General features: G+C 35.8%; 1 protein-coding gene across 4 annotated transcripts in view; it reads right to left on the bottom strand.

Annotated features, from left to right (window-relative positions):
• Positions 1–16197, bottom strand: part of NCAM2 (neural cell adhesion molecule 2) — a 283578-nt gene that overhangs the window by 92966 nt on the left and 174415 nt on the right. For all 4 annotated transcript variants that reach the window (XR_003990100.1, XM_030476672.1, XM_030476673.1 and 1 more), the window contains exon 8: positions 10997–11142. Coding sequence is in view for 3 of the 4 variants with exons in the window: in XM_030476672.1 (XP_030332532.1) it covers positions 10997–11142 (146 nt within the window). In the remaining variant the exon portion in view is untranslated. The remainder of the gene's footprint in view (positions 1–10996; positions 11143–16197) is intronic.

Here is a 16197-nt window from a genome sequence, read left to right as displayed (position 1 = left end):
TGTTGATGATTATTAATGGCAAAAATATTAGCATTATATGAAAAAAGCTTGCAGAAGAAAACAAGCATTAGTCTTGGCCACAAAAAATAACAGTACTAACTACAAATGTGTGTTTGTAAGTATAACAGAAATATTACAATGGTAATATTTACTTTATATGTACTTTGCAATTAGAGATTCTGATACACTCATAAATACTATATTTTAATGGTTTCATGACTAAGAATTTTGCTGATCTGAATCTACTCCAACACTCTATGATATCATAGGTGACTCAGATTCAGACCAGCAAAATTCTTAGGAATAAGACCATTAAGTACAATCTTTTTATTCAAGACAGCCTTTACATAAAACAGTCACCACAAATAATATTTTACTATACAATTACATCTTACTTTAGACAGTCAAATATTATTGTAACTTGATTCTTTGGATAAATGAGAATGAGGCATAAGTGATTATACCCCAGCTTTGTAAATCTTTAAAATGGTTGCAAAGTGTTTGTAACTTCAGTAGAAACTGAAGAATCATCCTTTGCAGGAAGAACGGCAAAGGATGAGTAAGGGAAGACTCTAGTATACACCTGTAAGGGATCTAGGACTGCTCAGACTTAAAATACTAACTGTGATTTGCCAGAATTTATTCTTCAGTGACTATTCAATCTCTGTGCGTCTGAGCCACAATAATCACTATTAAATATATACAGCATCAGTAGCAACAGTATGGTTATTCTGACTAGGAACTTCAACCTGGTCCTGTTTCTGTTTAGGTCAATTCAAATCTGAAATAAATATTAGTTCAACTGTGGAAATAACTAGTACGGTGAAACTATACCACTGTACTACACCGAACTGCCCATGCAGAGTGAGTTACAAAACTGTGAAAGAACAAGGAAACATCAAGCTCTAGAATCCCAGCTTTCCTTCATGCAGGGATTGTAGTCAGTAAATATGATTCTCCTATTACTAGTAAAAGCTCTGCATTGCTCCAGAGCAGGGACTGCCTTGGTCTGAGGTGATTTCAGTTTGCTTTATGTTTACAAGTCCCTAGTCATTAGGTACTACCAGAATTTGTTCCCACTTAGCTCTGTGCTAGATACCATGCATGGTAAAGATCTAACTAACATTAGCTATTTAACTTAAATGGGACTGGAGGAGGCAGTTCTGTAACTTTAACAGGTGAAAACAGGGGGAAAAAAAGAAAAAAAAAAAAGAAACCAAACCAACCTGTAGCTGCAAACCCACGAAGACAAAGCACATAAGCTGACTGCAGTACAAAATGGACAAAAATAACTTCAAGTTAACCCAAGGCAGGGAAAGAAGCATGGTTCTGGTTAGGTTTCTTTTTAAGGGGTTGGTTTTTTTTACAGAAAATAAGCACTGTCAACCTTAGGTCTCAGGGGAATACTGGAAGGGTGACTATAACAATGAAAAGAAAACTAGGAAGCTTTTGCATAACAATTTTAACTGTAATGTTATTTTGCCCCCCCTATTATGTAACTTAAAGCGTTCCTATCATTGTCTCTTGAGTGAGAATAATTGTTTATTTTGTTTAAACTGCTAAAATATTACTTGGACTGATAACAAATTCTTGGATAAATACGGGTTGTATGCCCACAAAACTCTTCTGCAAAAATATAAAATAACCTTTAAAATGACAACTACACCAAGAATTTAAAAATATTTTCATAGAATTCAGGTTCAAACTATGATACAGTTTAGCTTTAATTGCAGGAATAACTGATGCAATGAGGGTATGCAGTTTTAGAACACAGAGCAGCACAATATGTGATTTCTTTGCGGGGAGAAAGCATCACGATTTGAGTTTTCCTTACTGGTTTGTTCACTAGTTGTATGCAGCTTGGAATCCTTTCCAGTTTTCTATAAAGCTGATGTATATTTTTTATTAAAACTATTATGACTATAGAAAGAACAGGAAATTACTGCAGTAGCAAGCAAAATGGAGAAAATGAGCTAACCTGGACATATCTGAAAGGGCACAGAAATATTTGTTTTCATGTTATTTTATGAAATTGGTATCCAATAGAGCTTCTCTATTTACATTTCTAAGTATATTTATACATATGGCTATAAATGAGAATTATGCTGAACATATGAGTCAAATTGAGGGGAAACTGTTATGGAAAATGTAGAGTTCGAAATAAGCTGGAAATCAGAGATTGCAACATGGCAGTACAAAAAAAGTTCTGTCATTCTTCTAGGGAAAGTAACACTGAGAAACAAAACTCCAGAACAGATCTATAGCTTATCTGCAGTTGGCTTACAGCATTTCCTACTCAACTGCACAAGTTAGGAAACTCAAGGAATACATATTATTAAATTATCAGAAGTTGTACATAGTATATTGGTGAGGAAACAGATCTGTAACAACTGTTAAAGACTGAAGAGACCATATGGATAATTTAAACACAGCTAAAAAATTAGTCACAGCTCTAGGATTCTCAGGTACACAGGCAAACTGTGGAGGAGTGAGGGAGGCCTGGAGAAAGGTAACCATTTAGTGGGAAGGAAGGAGAGGAAAAAGAAGAGTGAGGAAAAACACTGAAAACCAGCCCTGCAGCTATCAAGGTGGGAGAAAGAGGATGTGCTCCAGGCGCCGGAACAGAGATTCCCTGCAGCCCGTGGTGCAGAGCATGGTGAGGCAGGCTATGCCCCTGCAGCCCATGGAGGTCCACAGTGGAGGAGATATCCACGCTGAAGCCCATGGAAAACCCCACACCGCAGCAGGTGGACACACACCCTGAAGAAAGCTGCTGCCCATGGAATGTCCACTCCAAAGGAGGCTGGTGCCAGAACCTGTGGCCCATGGGGGACCTGCACTGGAGCAGTCTGTTCCTGAAGGACTGCACCCTGTGGAAGAGACACACACTGGAGCAGTTCATGAAGTCCTGCAGCCCATGAAAAGGACTCATGTTGGAGCAGAGGAGACTAGGAATAGGAAATGGTCTCTTGGTGGGCTGCTGGTAGAGGTAAGAGGTTTCTTTCTCTTTTGTACAGCTACTACCTCCCAACATCTAATCCAGTAAAAAAAAAAATCGCCAATAAAATTGCCAAAAAAGACAGTTGCTGAGGATATCTCATGAGAAAAAGCCCCTTATTTATTATTTTGGCATCTGCTACAAGGTGAATGATGTACATGTAATCTTTTATAACAACACAATTTCATTTCAACAGATGTGATGATAATGGTAATAAAGACAAAAGGACTAATATGTTTATATAAACCTGTACATTTTCATACAGAATTTGTAAAGATCTTTTAACATTATTAGGGCATATTTGTTAAATACAATGACCTGTGAATTCAGGAATTCTTACAGAATATCCATGAATCTTAAAGTTCTAAGATATCTTAATTTTAAATGCCTACAGTATTGCTTTTGGGTGAGACAGCGATACTTATATCTTAATAGGGCTTACTATCGTTTTGGTACAACTGAAATAACTTTAAATCTGAGATAAGGAAGCACTGGTAACTGTGGTCTAAATAACCATAATAAATAACATTGCATATTCCATACTGTAAATATTGTTTGTCTAATCTGAATACATGCTAATCCTTTTTTTTTCTCCTACATTTACAAGCTCTAAAAGAAGCCACTGTAGTTTCTGATGAGATTCTGTACTTATTTCAACATTTACTAAATTATAACAGAAAGTATATTTTGATCGACAGACCATAACTCCAAACGAGGCTTCTGAAATGTGCTAGTACAATCGTATTTATTCAGTTTGGAACTCTAAATATTCACAGTATCGTATTCTTAACATGAATTTCTGTATCAAATATCCACTTTGTATACTACTTTAAAGGAAAATTTTAAGAGTACGATGTTCAAACAATTTTTACTAGGTAATATAACCCTGAGAGCTTTAACATTATGTATCAGCTACCTCTAAGATATATTAAAAAATGTTAGATGATCAGCTTGCAGTAAGGTAAAGATTACCACATACTATTAGTTCATTGACCTTTGGCATAAATGTTACAACTTGATTTTTACAAGCAAAAATTTATAGAAAGACAAAAATATCTTATTGTTGATAACATTATTTATGTTACTGCAACATTTAAAAAAATTTTAGTAAGACAGGTTAAGTCCACACATAGACAGGAGTTATTTTGACCGTGAATCATGGCTCAGACCTATGGTTCAGTTAGGCAATCCAAAGAAATATTGTTTGCTGAAATTCAGAACCCGAATTTAAGAAGTAATGGGTGGTGCAAACAGTCTTCACTTTTCCCAATGCAAAGAAATAAGACTCTTGCATTATGCTTTTAGGTTAAGTTGCACAGTCTCCTAATATCATAGCAGATAGACATACACTGGTCCATCAGCACTGTCAAGTTAAACTGCCATAACTTGTCTGTGCTTGAAATCTGAGAGCTGGCATTAATAGGAAGATAGTGTATGAGTAGATGCACACAGGGAGATGGTACAGTAAAACTGTGATAGGAAAATGTGGGGTTTTAACAGCATACTAAGGACATTAATAAATTATTAAGAACTAATTATTACACTGAGTTTAAATAATTTGTTAAACAAAACAAACAACAGATTGAAAAATAGAATCCAGGCCACTTGCTTTCATCCTGGTTTTGCCAGAAGTCTAAATACTTATTTTCTCCTAATATACAAGCACACTCAAATTGCCTTTCAGGTCAGGAAAACTGCTGATGTGTTTTAATAGCATAAAACACATTTTGCCAGCATTGCACTGCTGATTGTGCCATTCATTGTGCTCATTTCCTGTCAGTTTTCACGGTATGTAGAAAATGTAAGATTTCCAAAGTCTCTGAAGAATGTCCTATAGCACATCACTGAAAACTACCCAATGACTCCAGTCTACAAAGTGTGTCTGTATCACCTAATTTATCATCAGATGCAAGATCTCTATTTTATCAGACAAGTAACAGCTATTTTAAAGTTATTAAACTGTTAGCAGATAATACAGCTCATACTTAGGCAGAAGCTCATGAAATGATCTTTTGTGTAGCAGAAGGAATGAATGAATATTCAAGTCCAAGCTGGTATTGTAGGAAATGCTGGTCCATAAAAAGTTCCCTGATAATTTCAGTCTTCATTAGTGTAACAGACAGAATATCATCACCAATGACTAAATGGAAAATGCTAATATTGGAAGGGAAAGAAATGCCATTTCCAAGGGTGTATGGCTTTATTTCAGCCAGTAAATGCAGCACTACAACCCACAGGAAGTACTCCAAAATATCTACTTTGTGCATAGATAGTACATAAGCAAATGGATTCAAGGGGATACAATTTTTAAGTTTGAAATTTAAATCAGGTAGAAATATTATCCATTTACAGAATAGATAAAACCTTTGTATTTCATTTAAGGTGTAATATTAAAGTGTTAAATTTGTGATGTTCCTAAATAAACATCCTTCTTTCTCTAGGTTGTTTATAAACTTTCAATACAGAAGAGGTATTCAATTTTACATTTTCTTGGCTTTTTGCTATCTTTAAAGAATCAAAAACTTTGTCTCTGCTTACTTAATTCTGTCCCAGTGGAAAGTGACCTTAAAGTTTTACCGAAACGAAAAAATTGCAGAAATGAGGGAGTTCTGAGCGAATGTAGTATCAATACAGTCTCCACACAACACGACTACACACTGTGTGTATCTAACGCCATTTGGGTCTACTCTGCGTAACAAAGCATGCAACTTCCCTCCTAAAAGAGGAACAAATCTGAAGGGCCCTCTGGCCATGTGGCTGAGATGTAGTTCTGTCAGTATAACCACCAACCAAGCCTGCATTGGGGAAGAGACTATGGTATATCAAAATAATTTCTAGCTGCAGTTTTGGCTTTATTTACGTATCATTGCAGATATTGTTACCTAAAGAAGTGGAGCTCAGATGAATGATAGAGCTACTTAAGGGCTTTGAAGGATCCACATTAGCCTGCAGCTTTCCTACTGTAATACCTCCTCAGCTCACGCAGGAAAGTTGCTCTTCATTTCTAACCACGTACAATCTTACCCTTCTAAAATCAATCTTCCTACTAAAATAATGTCACTTCCCAAAACTGCACACTCTACTTTTAGCTCCTTCTAGTTAACAGAAGAGACTGTCCCAACTCCATATTAGTATAGCTGAACATGCCATGGAGAAGATGAAGGAGTCTCAAAACACATGCAGATTTCTATGGATCAGATGACTGGTGAGAGTATGCTATTCAGTGCTCATATGTGCTCCATGTTTTGCAGATGTCACAGGGTATAAATCTATATATTCTCAACAGCACTAATTACCTAACATTTAAGGCCACCTTCCTGCTTTCTACTCACTCTCAATTCCATTTATTTACCTTCTCCTTCCAGTCACAATATTCTGCTCTTTTATTTCATAGCCTTAACATGTGCCGCCCGCATGACTTATTTGGGGGTTAAAAACAAAATAAAGAATCTTTGATGCCTGACTGCATTGTCTCAGTTGCATAATCAAACACAATTGCCGCTAGCTTCATAAACTGTTCTGGCTTGCAGGCTTGTGCTAACATTACAACAGCAAAAATATTCTGTGATATTGTAAGTAGAAGCTGCTCACACACCACTTAGGTGAAACAGGTTGTAACAATTTTCTTCAATAAGGCAAGGAGAGTTGACCTTTACATTTTTCCAACTACTGAAAGAAAAGTTCCTAAGATTAATTTACAAAGACTGGGATTTGTACAGCTCAGAAAAAGAAATAAATCTCCTGGGATTAATAAAATACCCCGGATATATCTATGTTTCTTCTTTTGGGGTGATTCATTTCAAATAAAGACCTGAACCTTGAAGAGCAAGAATGCAACAGAGCTCTCATTACTATCTCAAAAGAAAGGCAATACAATTTGCTAAAACTGTAACACTGCTTTTTGTGCAGTGACAATAGCATACACAAGGAAAAAACCAGAGTTGACCTTTACAAGAAAAAGATAAAACCAACCAAATTCTTTACCTTTACCTACTGCATGATCATAAAACCTATAAAAAATTCTGCAAGCTCCAAATAATTATGATGGGCATGCCAATATAAAGCGAATTCAAACTTGGAAAAGAATTTAATTATCGATCTGAGCTCTCCAGTATTTAGAAACACCACCACAGAAAATTTCACAGGGACACCCAGATTATTTTGGTAGGTAGATAGAAGGAAGCAGAATTCAAGCTATCTCCATAGTCTTCATTATAAAGTGGACAACAGAAGAATGGTTTAAGGCATTTCAAAAACATTTGGTGAATCTGTATCAAATACACACAAAATACATTATCTTAAATCCAACACCCAAGTTGCAATTTGGCTTGTTTTTTTTTTTTTTCTTTCTTCTTTGGGGGATGTTAAAAGGTAGGAGGTGTATGTGGTTTTTCCTTAACTGGTTACCTCACACATGAGGCATTATCAAAACTGAGTAACTGAGTATCAGATACCGGGCTGTGACCTCTCTGCACCGAATTCTTTCATTCATTTTACATGTTTAGATCATAAATTCTTCAGCATAGATTGCGTCTTTGGACACATGCTGCATATAGTGGACCTACTGTCTCATATCAAGCCCCATCTGTTACTGTCATTTGAATTCCAAAACAGGGCTTGAAATGGTAATTACGAACACTGGTCAGCTTTCATATTTCTCCTAGAATTAGATACTAGGAAAACAGAGCAGGAAACTCTGCCCTTATACTCCTGCAGTATGTACAGGAATCAATGACATTTTTGTGTCAGAGAATCAGGATAAGCTCTCCTTTAGGGATGTGTGTAGATATGTATGTGCATGTCCAAAATCCACTTTATAAGTGATTGCAGCAAATCAAATCCAATCGCTATCCTTCCTTCTGTTCTACAAAAAGCAGCTCTTCTGCCTCTTGTTTTTACTGGGAAAATGGCCAGGCCCGCTGGATGCAGACAGGTCTGTAGGAACACACCATTTTGAATCACAGATGAAAGACGCGGGGATAGGTTGGCACGTTAGTGCAGTGCTGGGGAGTCAGGGACTGGAAGGACAGAGGCAGAGTTTGTGCACCAAACAGAGTTTTGGCTTGATGCTTCAAGAGCAGATGAAGCTCTGGTCTTGGACTAAACCTCCATTTCCATTTTCAAATCTTTAAGGGTGAGCCAAACACCTTCTGTCATGTATAATCATTCATTTACTCAGGCTTACCCATTGCCACGTATTTATGGCGTATGAAGCTATAAAAGGATTAGAGGTCATCTAGTGTGAGTGACCTTAAAAACTTTCCATTTAAACTTTCAAGAGAGGTCAGAGGAAGGGGAAAGACCCCTTTTTTTCCCAATTCTCAACGAAAGAGGGACCACACACCATGTGGAAGATTGTTCTACAGGCTAACTGATAAAAGGAGAGACAAGAAGGCTTCTTTGCTTCTAGTTTGAACTCACTTGGCTTCAACTTTCTAATACACACTTCTGATGTACTGAAAAATCCTTTATCAAAGCTATATTTTCCTGAGATAATTATAGATCTCTTACTCATTAACTTTATCCTCCTTAAGCCCAGCAGGGTTATTTCTTTGATCTATGACTTTGGTGCATATTTTCCATTCTTTTGGACATAATAATTTCAAAACTCAGGAAAGCCTATGTCCTCGTTATAAGATCTATCAATCATTTAAAAGAAAACATTTTGAATCTACGCAGGCTAAATGTGATCTCACATTCAGCCTTTTTCCTTATCCACATGAGGTATGCTTGCATTTTAGCATAAGAACAACATGATTGAGGAACTATGTACTAAAAGTAATAAAAGTATCATTAAAAATTAAGAAAAACACTCTCTGCATTTTTTAAACATCATCATGTTAATCTTAGAACAGTTCTTCCATCTTCTACAGAAAATATTAATCCCCTAAAGATATTCTTAATTCAAAAAAAATGCTGGATAAAGTGCAGTCTGTACCAAAGGATGTTTTAACAGTAGTAAAAAATTCAAAAGGCGAATTCACTGAATGTAGATGATAATTTTTATGCTTATGCAAGTATGTCTGGTGATAGTCATGACTTCAAAAGCCATATAAGTAACAATTTCAATTTAAGATTGTTACAACCACCCCCATTTTCTTGAAATCACCTTCTCCTTTTTCTGTGTGCAAAACATTGCTGTATTATTCCACAATTATTCAAAATTTAATTACTGCCAATTTTATTCCCTATTCACCTAATTTGATAGGAAGGCACGAGCCAAGGCTTTGGGACCGTAGAGCTGGAGGACAACAGGGCAAACGCAGCAGCATATTTTATAGCTCAAGAACACACATAGCATTTTAGAACATTTATTCGCCATTCAGCCAAAGCTCTCCCATTAGCAATACAGAGTTCTTTCACTGGCAAGAACAAAAGGAAACCATATAACTGCATTTATTCTCATTCTTTTTATCCCCCACATACAGTATGTCGGCACACTAGTAGAAAGCGAATATAGGTTTTAGTTTGGTTGTCAGGATTATTCAGTTACACCACAGTTCACAGAAACCTACAGTAAGACATCTAGACAGTTTAACCACCTGCAGTTTGAATTAAGAATGTAATATTGTCCTTTTTAAGCACTAGATTAATTTCAAGTTTCAACTGCACCAACATTTTTTAGCTTTTATGATTTGCTTTCATTTTCAATTTCTGATATGACAAAGTTATTTTAGGAACATTTCAAATGTAAGTGAAAGGCTACATTTCTAACCTTTGAACCAAGTGTAGTCTTTGTGAGCAGGAAGATAACCTTTGACTTTAAGTAATTAAGGAGGAGAGAATCTGATTTTAATGCAAAACTACTAGAAAAAAAAATAAAAATTATACTGTCATGTTGTTCCAAAATGGAAATCACAGAGTAGGCAAGTGGAAACAAAACTTCACATACACTGCCTCAATTCCAGGAAAGGTCAAGTCAGAGACTGGACCAGACCAGACATTCTCCTTCAGAACACAAACAATGGCAGCACATAATTCCTTAATATACAGCAATTCCCTATAAACTGAGGGACTTACTGTGTGTCATATTCCCTCAGTGGGATGATTGCTGTATAGGTCTGTCAGTTGCTTTTTAAGCAACAGCTATGAGTATGCAAACATCTGCAAGAAGACACTATTTTGCTAATTGATTATCTGGAGTAAAAATTCTGAATCAGCTAGCCAGAAAGATGGTATGTCATAATTTAATCAGCACAGAGAAATTCTGTAGTTTATGTAAGGAAACTTAAAAATAAACAAACAAACAAACAAAAAAACCCCCCAACAAAACTTGTTCAAATGCTAAAAGAAAATAATTTTAAAAAAGGAAAAAGAGCTCTGTAGAAACTGCATGGTTAGGAATTAAACTACACCATTCCATTTTGCTTTCACTATTCCATCTAATAACAGTTCTTGATCCCACAACTTTCTCATTTTTGCATCATAACCTTTCTCTACTCAACTTACTTCCATAAGAAAAAGTGAAATGGGAAAACAGAATGGGAAAATAGGTTCAGTTTTCAGTTATAGACTAGTTGTTCTGTGTGAGGAAAAATAAAAGAGAAAAATAGGAAAAAAACCCCAAACATCAGAAGCGGGAAATAAAGAACTTCAAAGTATTCAGAACTTTTTATTTCAGATTTCTATACGCTCCACTACATTTTGAGAAATGATGGACAGAGTCCAAAAATAGTCAAGAACAGATATGGATAACCATTACGATCAAGGTAAAAGCTGAAACCCTTAATAGGAATCATGTATGAAAATTTAGGCCTGATGAGATGAATTCTCTTTTAGCACTTTAATTGCTTTTTCCTTTGTTGTTCTTTCATTTATTTATTTATCTTTTTTAATTTAAAATTTAGAATCTCTCTTACTACCTCGGAAAATAGCAATTCCTTTCAATTCCAGAGGAATCTAGAATTAATCTATCTCTAAATTAATTTTTTGCTTAAAAAAAGATGATTAGCCAGAGAATATACACTTAGATATTTTAGACATTAAAGGCAGATTTACCTTGTCACCTTCAGAGAAAGTTACTCCATCAATGGCCCTTTTCCAAGTAATCTCTGGGGTAGGTTCTCCTTCTGCTTCACAGATGAGGGTGGCTTTCCCATTCTCAAATGTGGTTTCATTCTTAAGTTGTATTATTTGAGGCTGTACTGTTAAAAATACAGATTACATTACTCATGCTGCACAAAGAAAGGCATGTCAAAATCTATCTTTTAAACCACTTTTTTTTTTCTTTAAACTTTTTTTTGTTTGGTTTAGTGTTACTATCTATAAGAGCAATCAACTTCCCAGACTTCAAGTTGCACAACAACCATTTCTGTATGTCTGATGACCTGGACTCCTGGCTCAGTATGGCTGACACGCCCAGGATTGCCTGCTCCTTTGCTGGGGTGGTGTGGGATGGGTCCTGGCTGATGAGGGCCCTGCCCTGGTGGCTATGTTTGTGTGCTTTGTTCCTGGCTCACTGTCCCTTAGGGACCAGCCAGCCCTCGCTAATCTCTGGCACTTCAGGAATGATGCAGAGATTCAACCATTCAACAGCGGTCCTGCACCTGGACAGGAATAACTCCATGCACCAGTACAGGCTGTGTGCTGACTGGCTGGCAAGCAGCTTTGGCACTCTTTGATTCTATGATAATCTCTGTTTGTCTTCAAATACAAATTATTGGGTGAAAAAAAACCCCAAGGAATTAGTAATATTCTTGGATTTTGATCTTTAGGAATGTCTAACTGTCTTATACAAATTACTAAATTTAACAAAATCCCCAGACAACAAACACACTGTTCTGTATTAACACTATTAAGAACTGAAGAGCCCTCTGATATGAAGTTATTAATCCTTACTTACCAAGTAAATTGGTGGTAAGATACATTTTAAAAATTCCAGATACTGTTTGTATTCTTCAAATCATTCCACTTTATAGCCACAGGTACACAGCAACTACAGCTATCAATCTATACTGTATCTTGTCAGGGTATTTACATATGCAATTTAATTTCTTCTTAGAGGTGAACACTTTTATTTAGAGGACTTATCTGTACATATATATACAAACTCTCTTGTAGAACTGTGCATAGAATATTACTTTCTTCAATTACATTCAAGTATCTTAAAAAATGTTTTGGTCCTATAAATTCACTCATATATAACTATCAAGAAGGCTCTCTGAATCTATCCATTTCACACACTAAATGAGACACTCACACCACTGGAAAACCTAGCATGTAATTGTGTAATAAGAATATGATTCAACATATTCACACACAAAACCAGTGAATTAAGTTTACATGAGTGAATTAAATTTTGGCAGCTCTTAACATCTGTTGAAAATAATGTATTATCTATGCAGTTTTCCCAAGTTTTGCTTTTGAGGAAGAACACTATAGTATATTTTATATAAAGCAGAAAATAAAGAGAGAAGTATCCTATTTTCTAATGGGATTACTAAAGTATATGCTATGCAGAAGAGTAATACTGGCTTATGTTAGTGGATCCAAGTGGGAAAGAGAATAATTTAGAGTAGAAGGGACTCTAGGAGCTCATCTTGACCAACCTCCTCATCAATACAGGGTCAGCAGACCCTGTTCAGATCAGATTTCTCAGGGATTTGTTGAACACTATCTTGAAAAATGCCAAGAACAGAGACTGCAGAGCCTTTCACACCAAACTGTTGCAGTACCTAGCTGTCCTCATGGCAAAGAATGGTTTCCTTTGCCTAGTGTCCTGTTTCATTTTATGATAACTGTTTCATTTTATAACTATTTCATTTATGACTACTGTCTCACAGATGCTCCATTCAGCATCACCAAGACAAATAATAAAACCAGGTTCAAACCTGCTATATCCAGATATATCTCCCACCTCTCTTTTGTCCATTTCCACCACACCACTCTTGGTCTCACTTCTCATTGCTTACCTCCACACTCCTGTTGCTTATCTACTGTCTGTTCACCCTTGACTAGTACAAATAATCTGTTGTTTAATGCAGAGATGAAAAACAAATAATACTTTGCCTAACAAACCTAATATCCTGCTTCATCAATATATGACCTATGCTGAGTGACATCATGTGCAGAACAGAAATACCCTGTGCGATCAGGGACTCTTGAAACGTCAACTGGATCCAGCTTTATTGGATGCACTAGAAGGTAGTAAGCAAAGCATTACAGCAGGACATCAATTTGGCTGAGAAAAGCTGAAACTCTCCTCAGTGATATAGTGTAACAAGGGATGTCAGTTGAAAGAACTACAAAAAAAGAATTCAAGGTAAAGGATAACTATGTTAAACTTCAAGATAACTTCAGTTATTACTCTCACTTTCAGGATCATCCAAATGCATATGAAATATATTACCTTGGTACTCAGGTACTCTATTTCTACAGCCATGTCTCCTGGCTACATTACAATCTGTTCTTTCCTTTGTCACTATTGATACAGTATCATTCCTGGAAACAAGGAAAGAGCTATTGCAGATATACCGCTCATTAAAGAAAAAATCATATGTAGTATTTTATGTCAAAAATTTGCAAGATTTTGAATTACATTATTTCCATCAGAATGAGAGGATTTCCCCGTCTGCACAACATGACAAATAATATGATCTGCTCAAGATAAGGCATGTTCTAAAACATGTAACTAATGCTCTTTAATTTTTAATTTTAGACTTATATTCTAAATTACTTTAATGCCTTCAAATGGACCACTACAAGACAAAAAGGTTTAGTTTGACATTTTAGACATGAGCAGCTGACATTTAAAGGAATAAGCACTGATTAATCATCGAATATATCTAGATGGCAGTTATTACTAAGAAGAAGAAGAGCGCTTGTATGGGGGATATTTAGTTGCGTAATTTTTGTAGGTCAGAAGTCATTACTTGCTCTTGATTAGAAGTTTTTACACTGATACTTTTTATGACATTTTGGACATTGGAAAACATCAAAATACTTTTGTGCACATGTAAATAAAGATATTTATTTGAGAATGCCAAGACAGTACTGAAAAAAATACTGTAACAGTTTTTGCTGCCCCATCCCCACTTCTTTAACTGTTCTTTTTAAATTGACAAGGTCATTTTCAAACTGAATTGGTATTTGCTTGCTGTACTCTAGTAAATATGAACCAAACTAAATACAGGGTCTTGGAGTGTAACCCCAGGAAGCCTCCAGGAATTTGCTGGTTTCTTCAGTCAAGAATATCTGTATTACAATGTACTTAAAAATTGTAAACTGAATGAACTGACTGAAATGAAAGAAGGCTTGAATATAGAAAGGAGTTATGCTGAAGCTTCATTAAAATTATTTTATTTAGAAGGTAAGGAACTGCTTATTACTAGACACGCATTTTTTAAAATATTAACAAAGCAATGCTGCTAAATAAATAATATTTACTGGTTAGAAAGTTTGCTCTCTGAGCAGAGAAGTTTGGTGTTAAGTTCTCTAACACTTCTTCAACCAACGAATTTATTTCAGATTCCTTCCTTGGTGTCTTCTGGATTTGTCTCAGACAAGGGCTAAGCTCATTGCTGTGTACCTACAGCTTCCTCAAAAACTTAAGAACATGGATGGCAATCCGAGGTTCTAGATTTGTTATTGCTTGCTTACAACTGATTTCTTGAAAAAGGCGCACAATTGAATTCACAGAGTTCTACCCGTGTCTTTGACAAAAGAGTTTCATCAGATGGCTATGGTTTCATCAGAAGCAGCACATATATAAAACTTAGACAGTCCTGATCATGTCTCATTAAAAGAACTGCTTTAAACAGCTTTGTTAATATGAACATGGTTGAGAGGCTTAGTATACATCTGTGTTGCTGCCTGATAGGATCTCTTGACTAATATGATACATGACGAATCATGCTCTTACACCATCTTTCTGCACAGCCACCTGTGAATCAGGTAGCAAAATTCAAACCATGTCCTCCTGGAAACTGCTGGTACAACTTGAATTTAGTAAACAAGCTAGAGCCCAACAAGGAACTTACCTAAGAAACAGATTCCTGCACCTTGATTCCTGACATAATAAGGATATATTATGTCACCAGTATGAAGTGATTTAGTGCCTGATAAACCTGAGTCTTTGTACATGTTAAAATGCTATTACTACTTCACACTCAAAGGGATTTAAGACTTGCCTTATGACTGAAGTTGCATCGCTGCCTTTATGGATTGCATCATTTTTATTTTAAAAAGTAGAGGAGTTCCAAACAGGTAAGGACGTAACCGGGAGGAAGAAGTAACACAAAAAATGAATGAACTTTTGACACTAATCTTTAACTAATGCATTGCACTTCATAAAGATACATTTGGTATACTTCATAATATCTGGGATGAGCAGGAACAGATAGTTCCATGCACAGATCCACGGAATTCCCTTCCTAGAGTTACCAGTGAATTTAAATGAAGAGCTTCCATGTATGTACTGAATAGTATCTTAAGGAAAACAAAAACAAAACACAAAAACCCCTCAAACAACGACCACCAAATTAGGTGTGCTTCAGGCACTGTAAGTGTAAAAGGAATGCAGTCATTAAGGCTGAAAATAATGGAAAAATTTAGGCAACCTCTCACCCCAATTATAGACTCACTGCAGCCTTTTTGGTTACAAGATGCATGGTTTTTGAAGGCTTAAATGTCTTGAATTTTAACATTTGAAACACATCTAAGAGTGATAAGACAGGAGAGGTGCGCTACATTTCCCCTCATCTGCCTGATGACAGATAATAAATTAATAATAGCATTTACTTTTCTCAGTGAAATTTACATTGAACACAGCTGCAAAAACCTTCCTGCTATACAAGATTCAGGTTATTCTTAAAAAGACATCTAGAAAATAAAAATAGTATGTGCTCAAACTATACAATGAAGGAGGGTCTTTTGTAATGCTTCTTGAAGTATTCTTCCCTCATTTGACTTACATGAAATCAATGGTCAGAAACTACTGAAATGCCAGTGAAATATTTAGGTAAGTTTAGAGTACCCTCTCATTGATTATTTAGGCAAAACACACCCTACAGAACTTCAAAGTAACTTATGCTAGAACAACTTCCATTCTTTTCAACAAATCTGATGAAAGAAAAAAATACTTTTTCTCTTTCTAGAAATAGAAATTATTAGACATAGGAATGTCTCTTTCTATGGCACAGGTACAGAAGAGAGAAAACTTCCTGAAAACCTCATTGTTCATGCATTATCAAATGGTAGAA

The sequence above is a fragment of the Strigops habroptila genome, chromosome 2 (genome assembly GCF_004027225.2).
Source record: "Strigops habroptila isolate Jane chromosome 2, bStrHab1.2.pri, whole genome shotgun sequence".
Classification (NCBI taxonomy): Eukaryota; Metazoa; Chordata; class Aves; order Psittaciformes; family Psittacidae; genus Strigops; species Strigops habroptila.
Note: the sequence above shows the minus strand (reverse complement) of the source record. Positions and strands in the feature narration are given on the sequence as shown.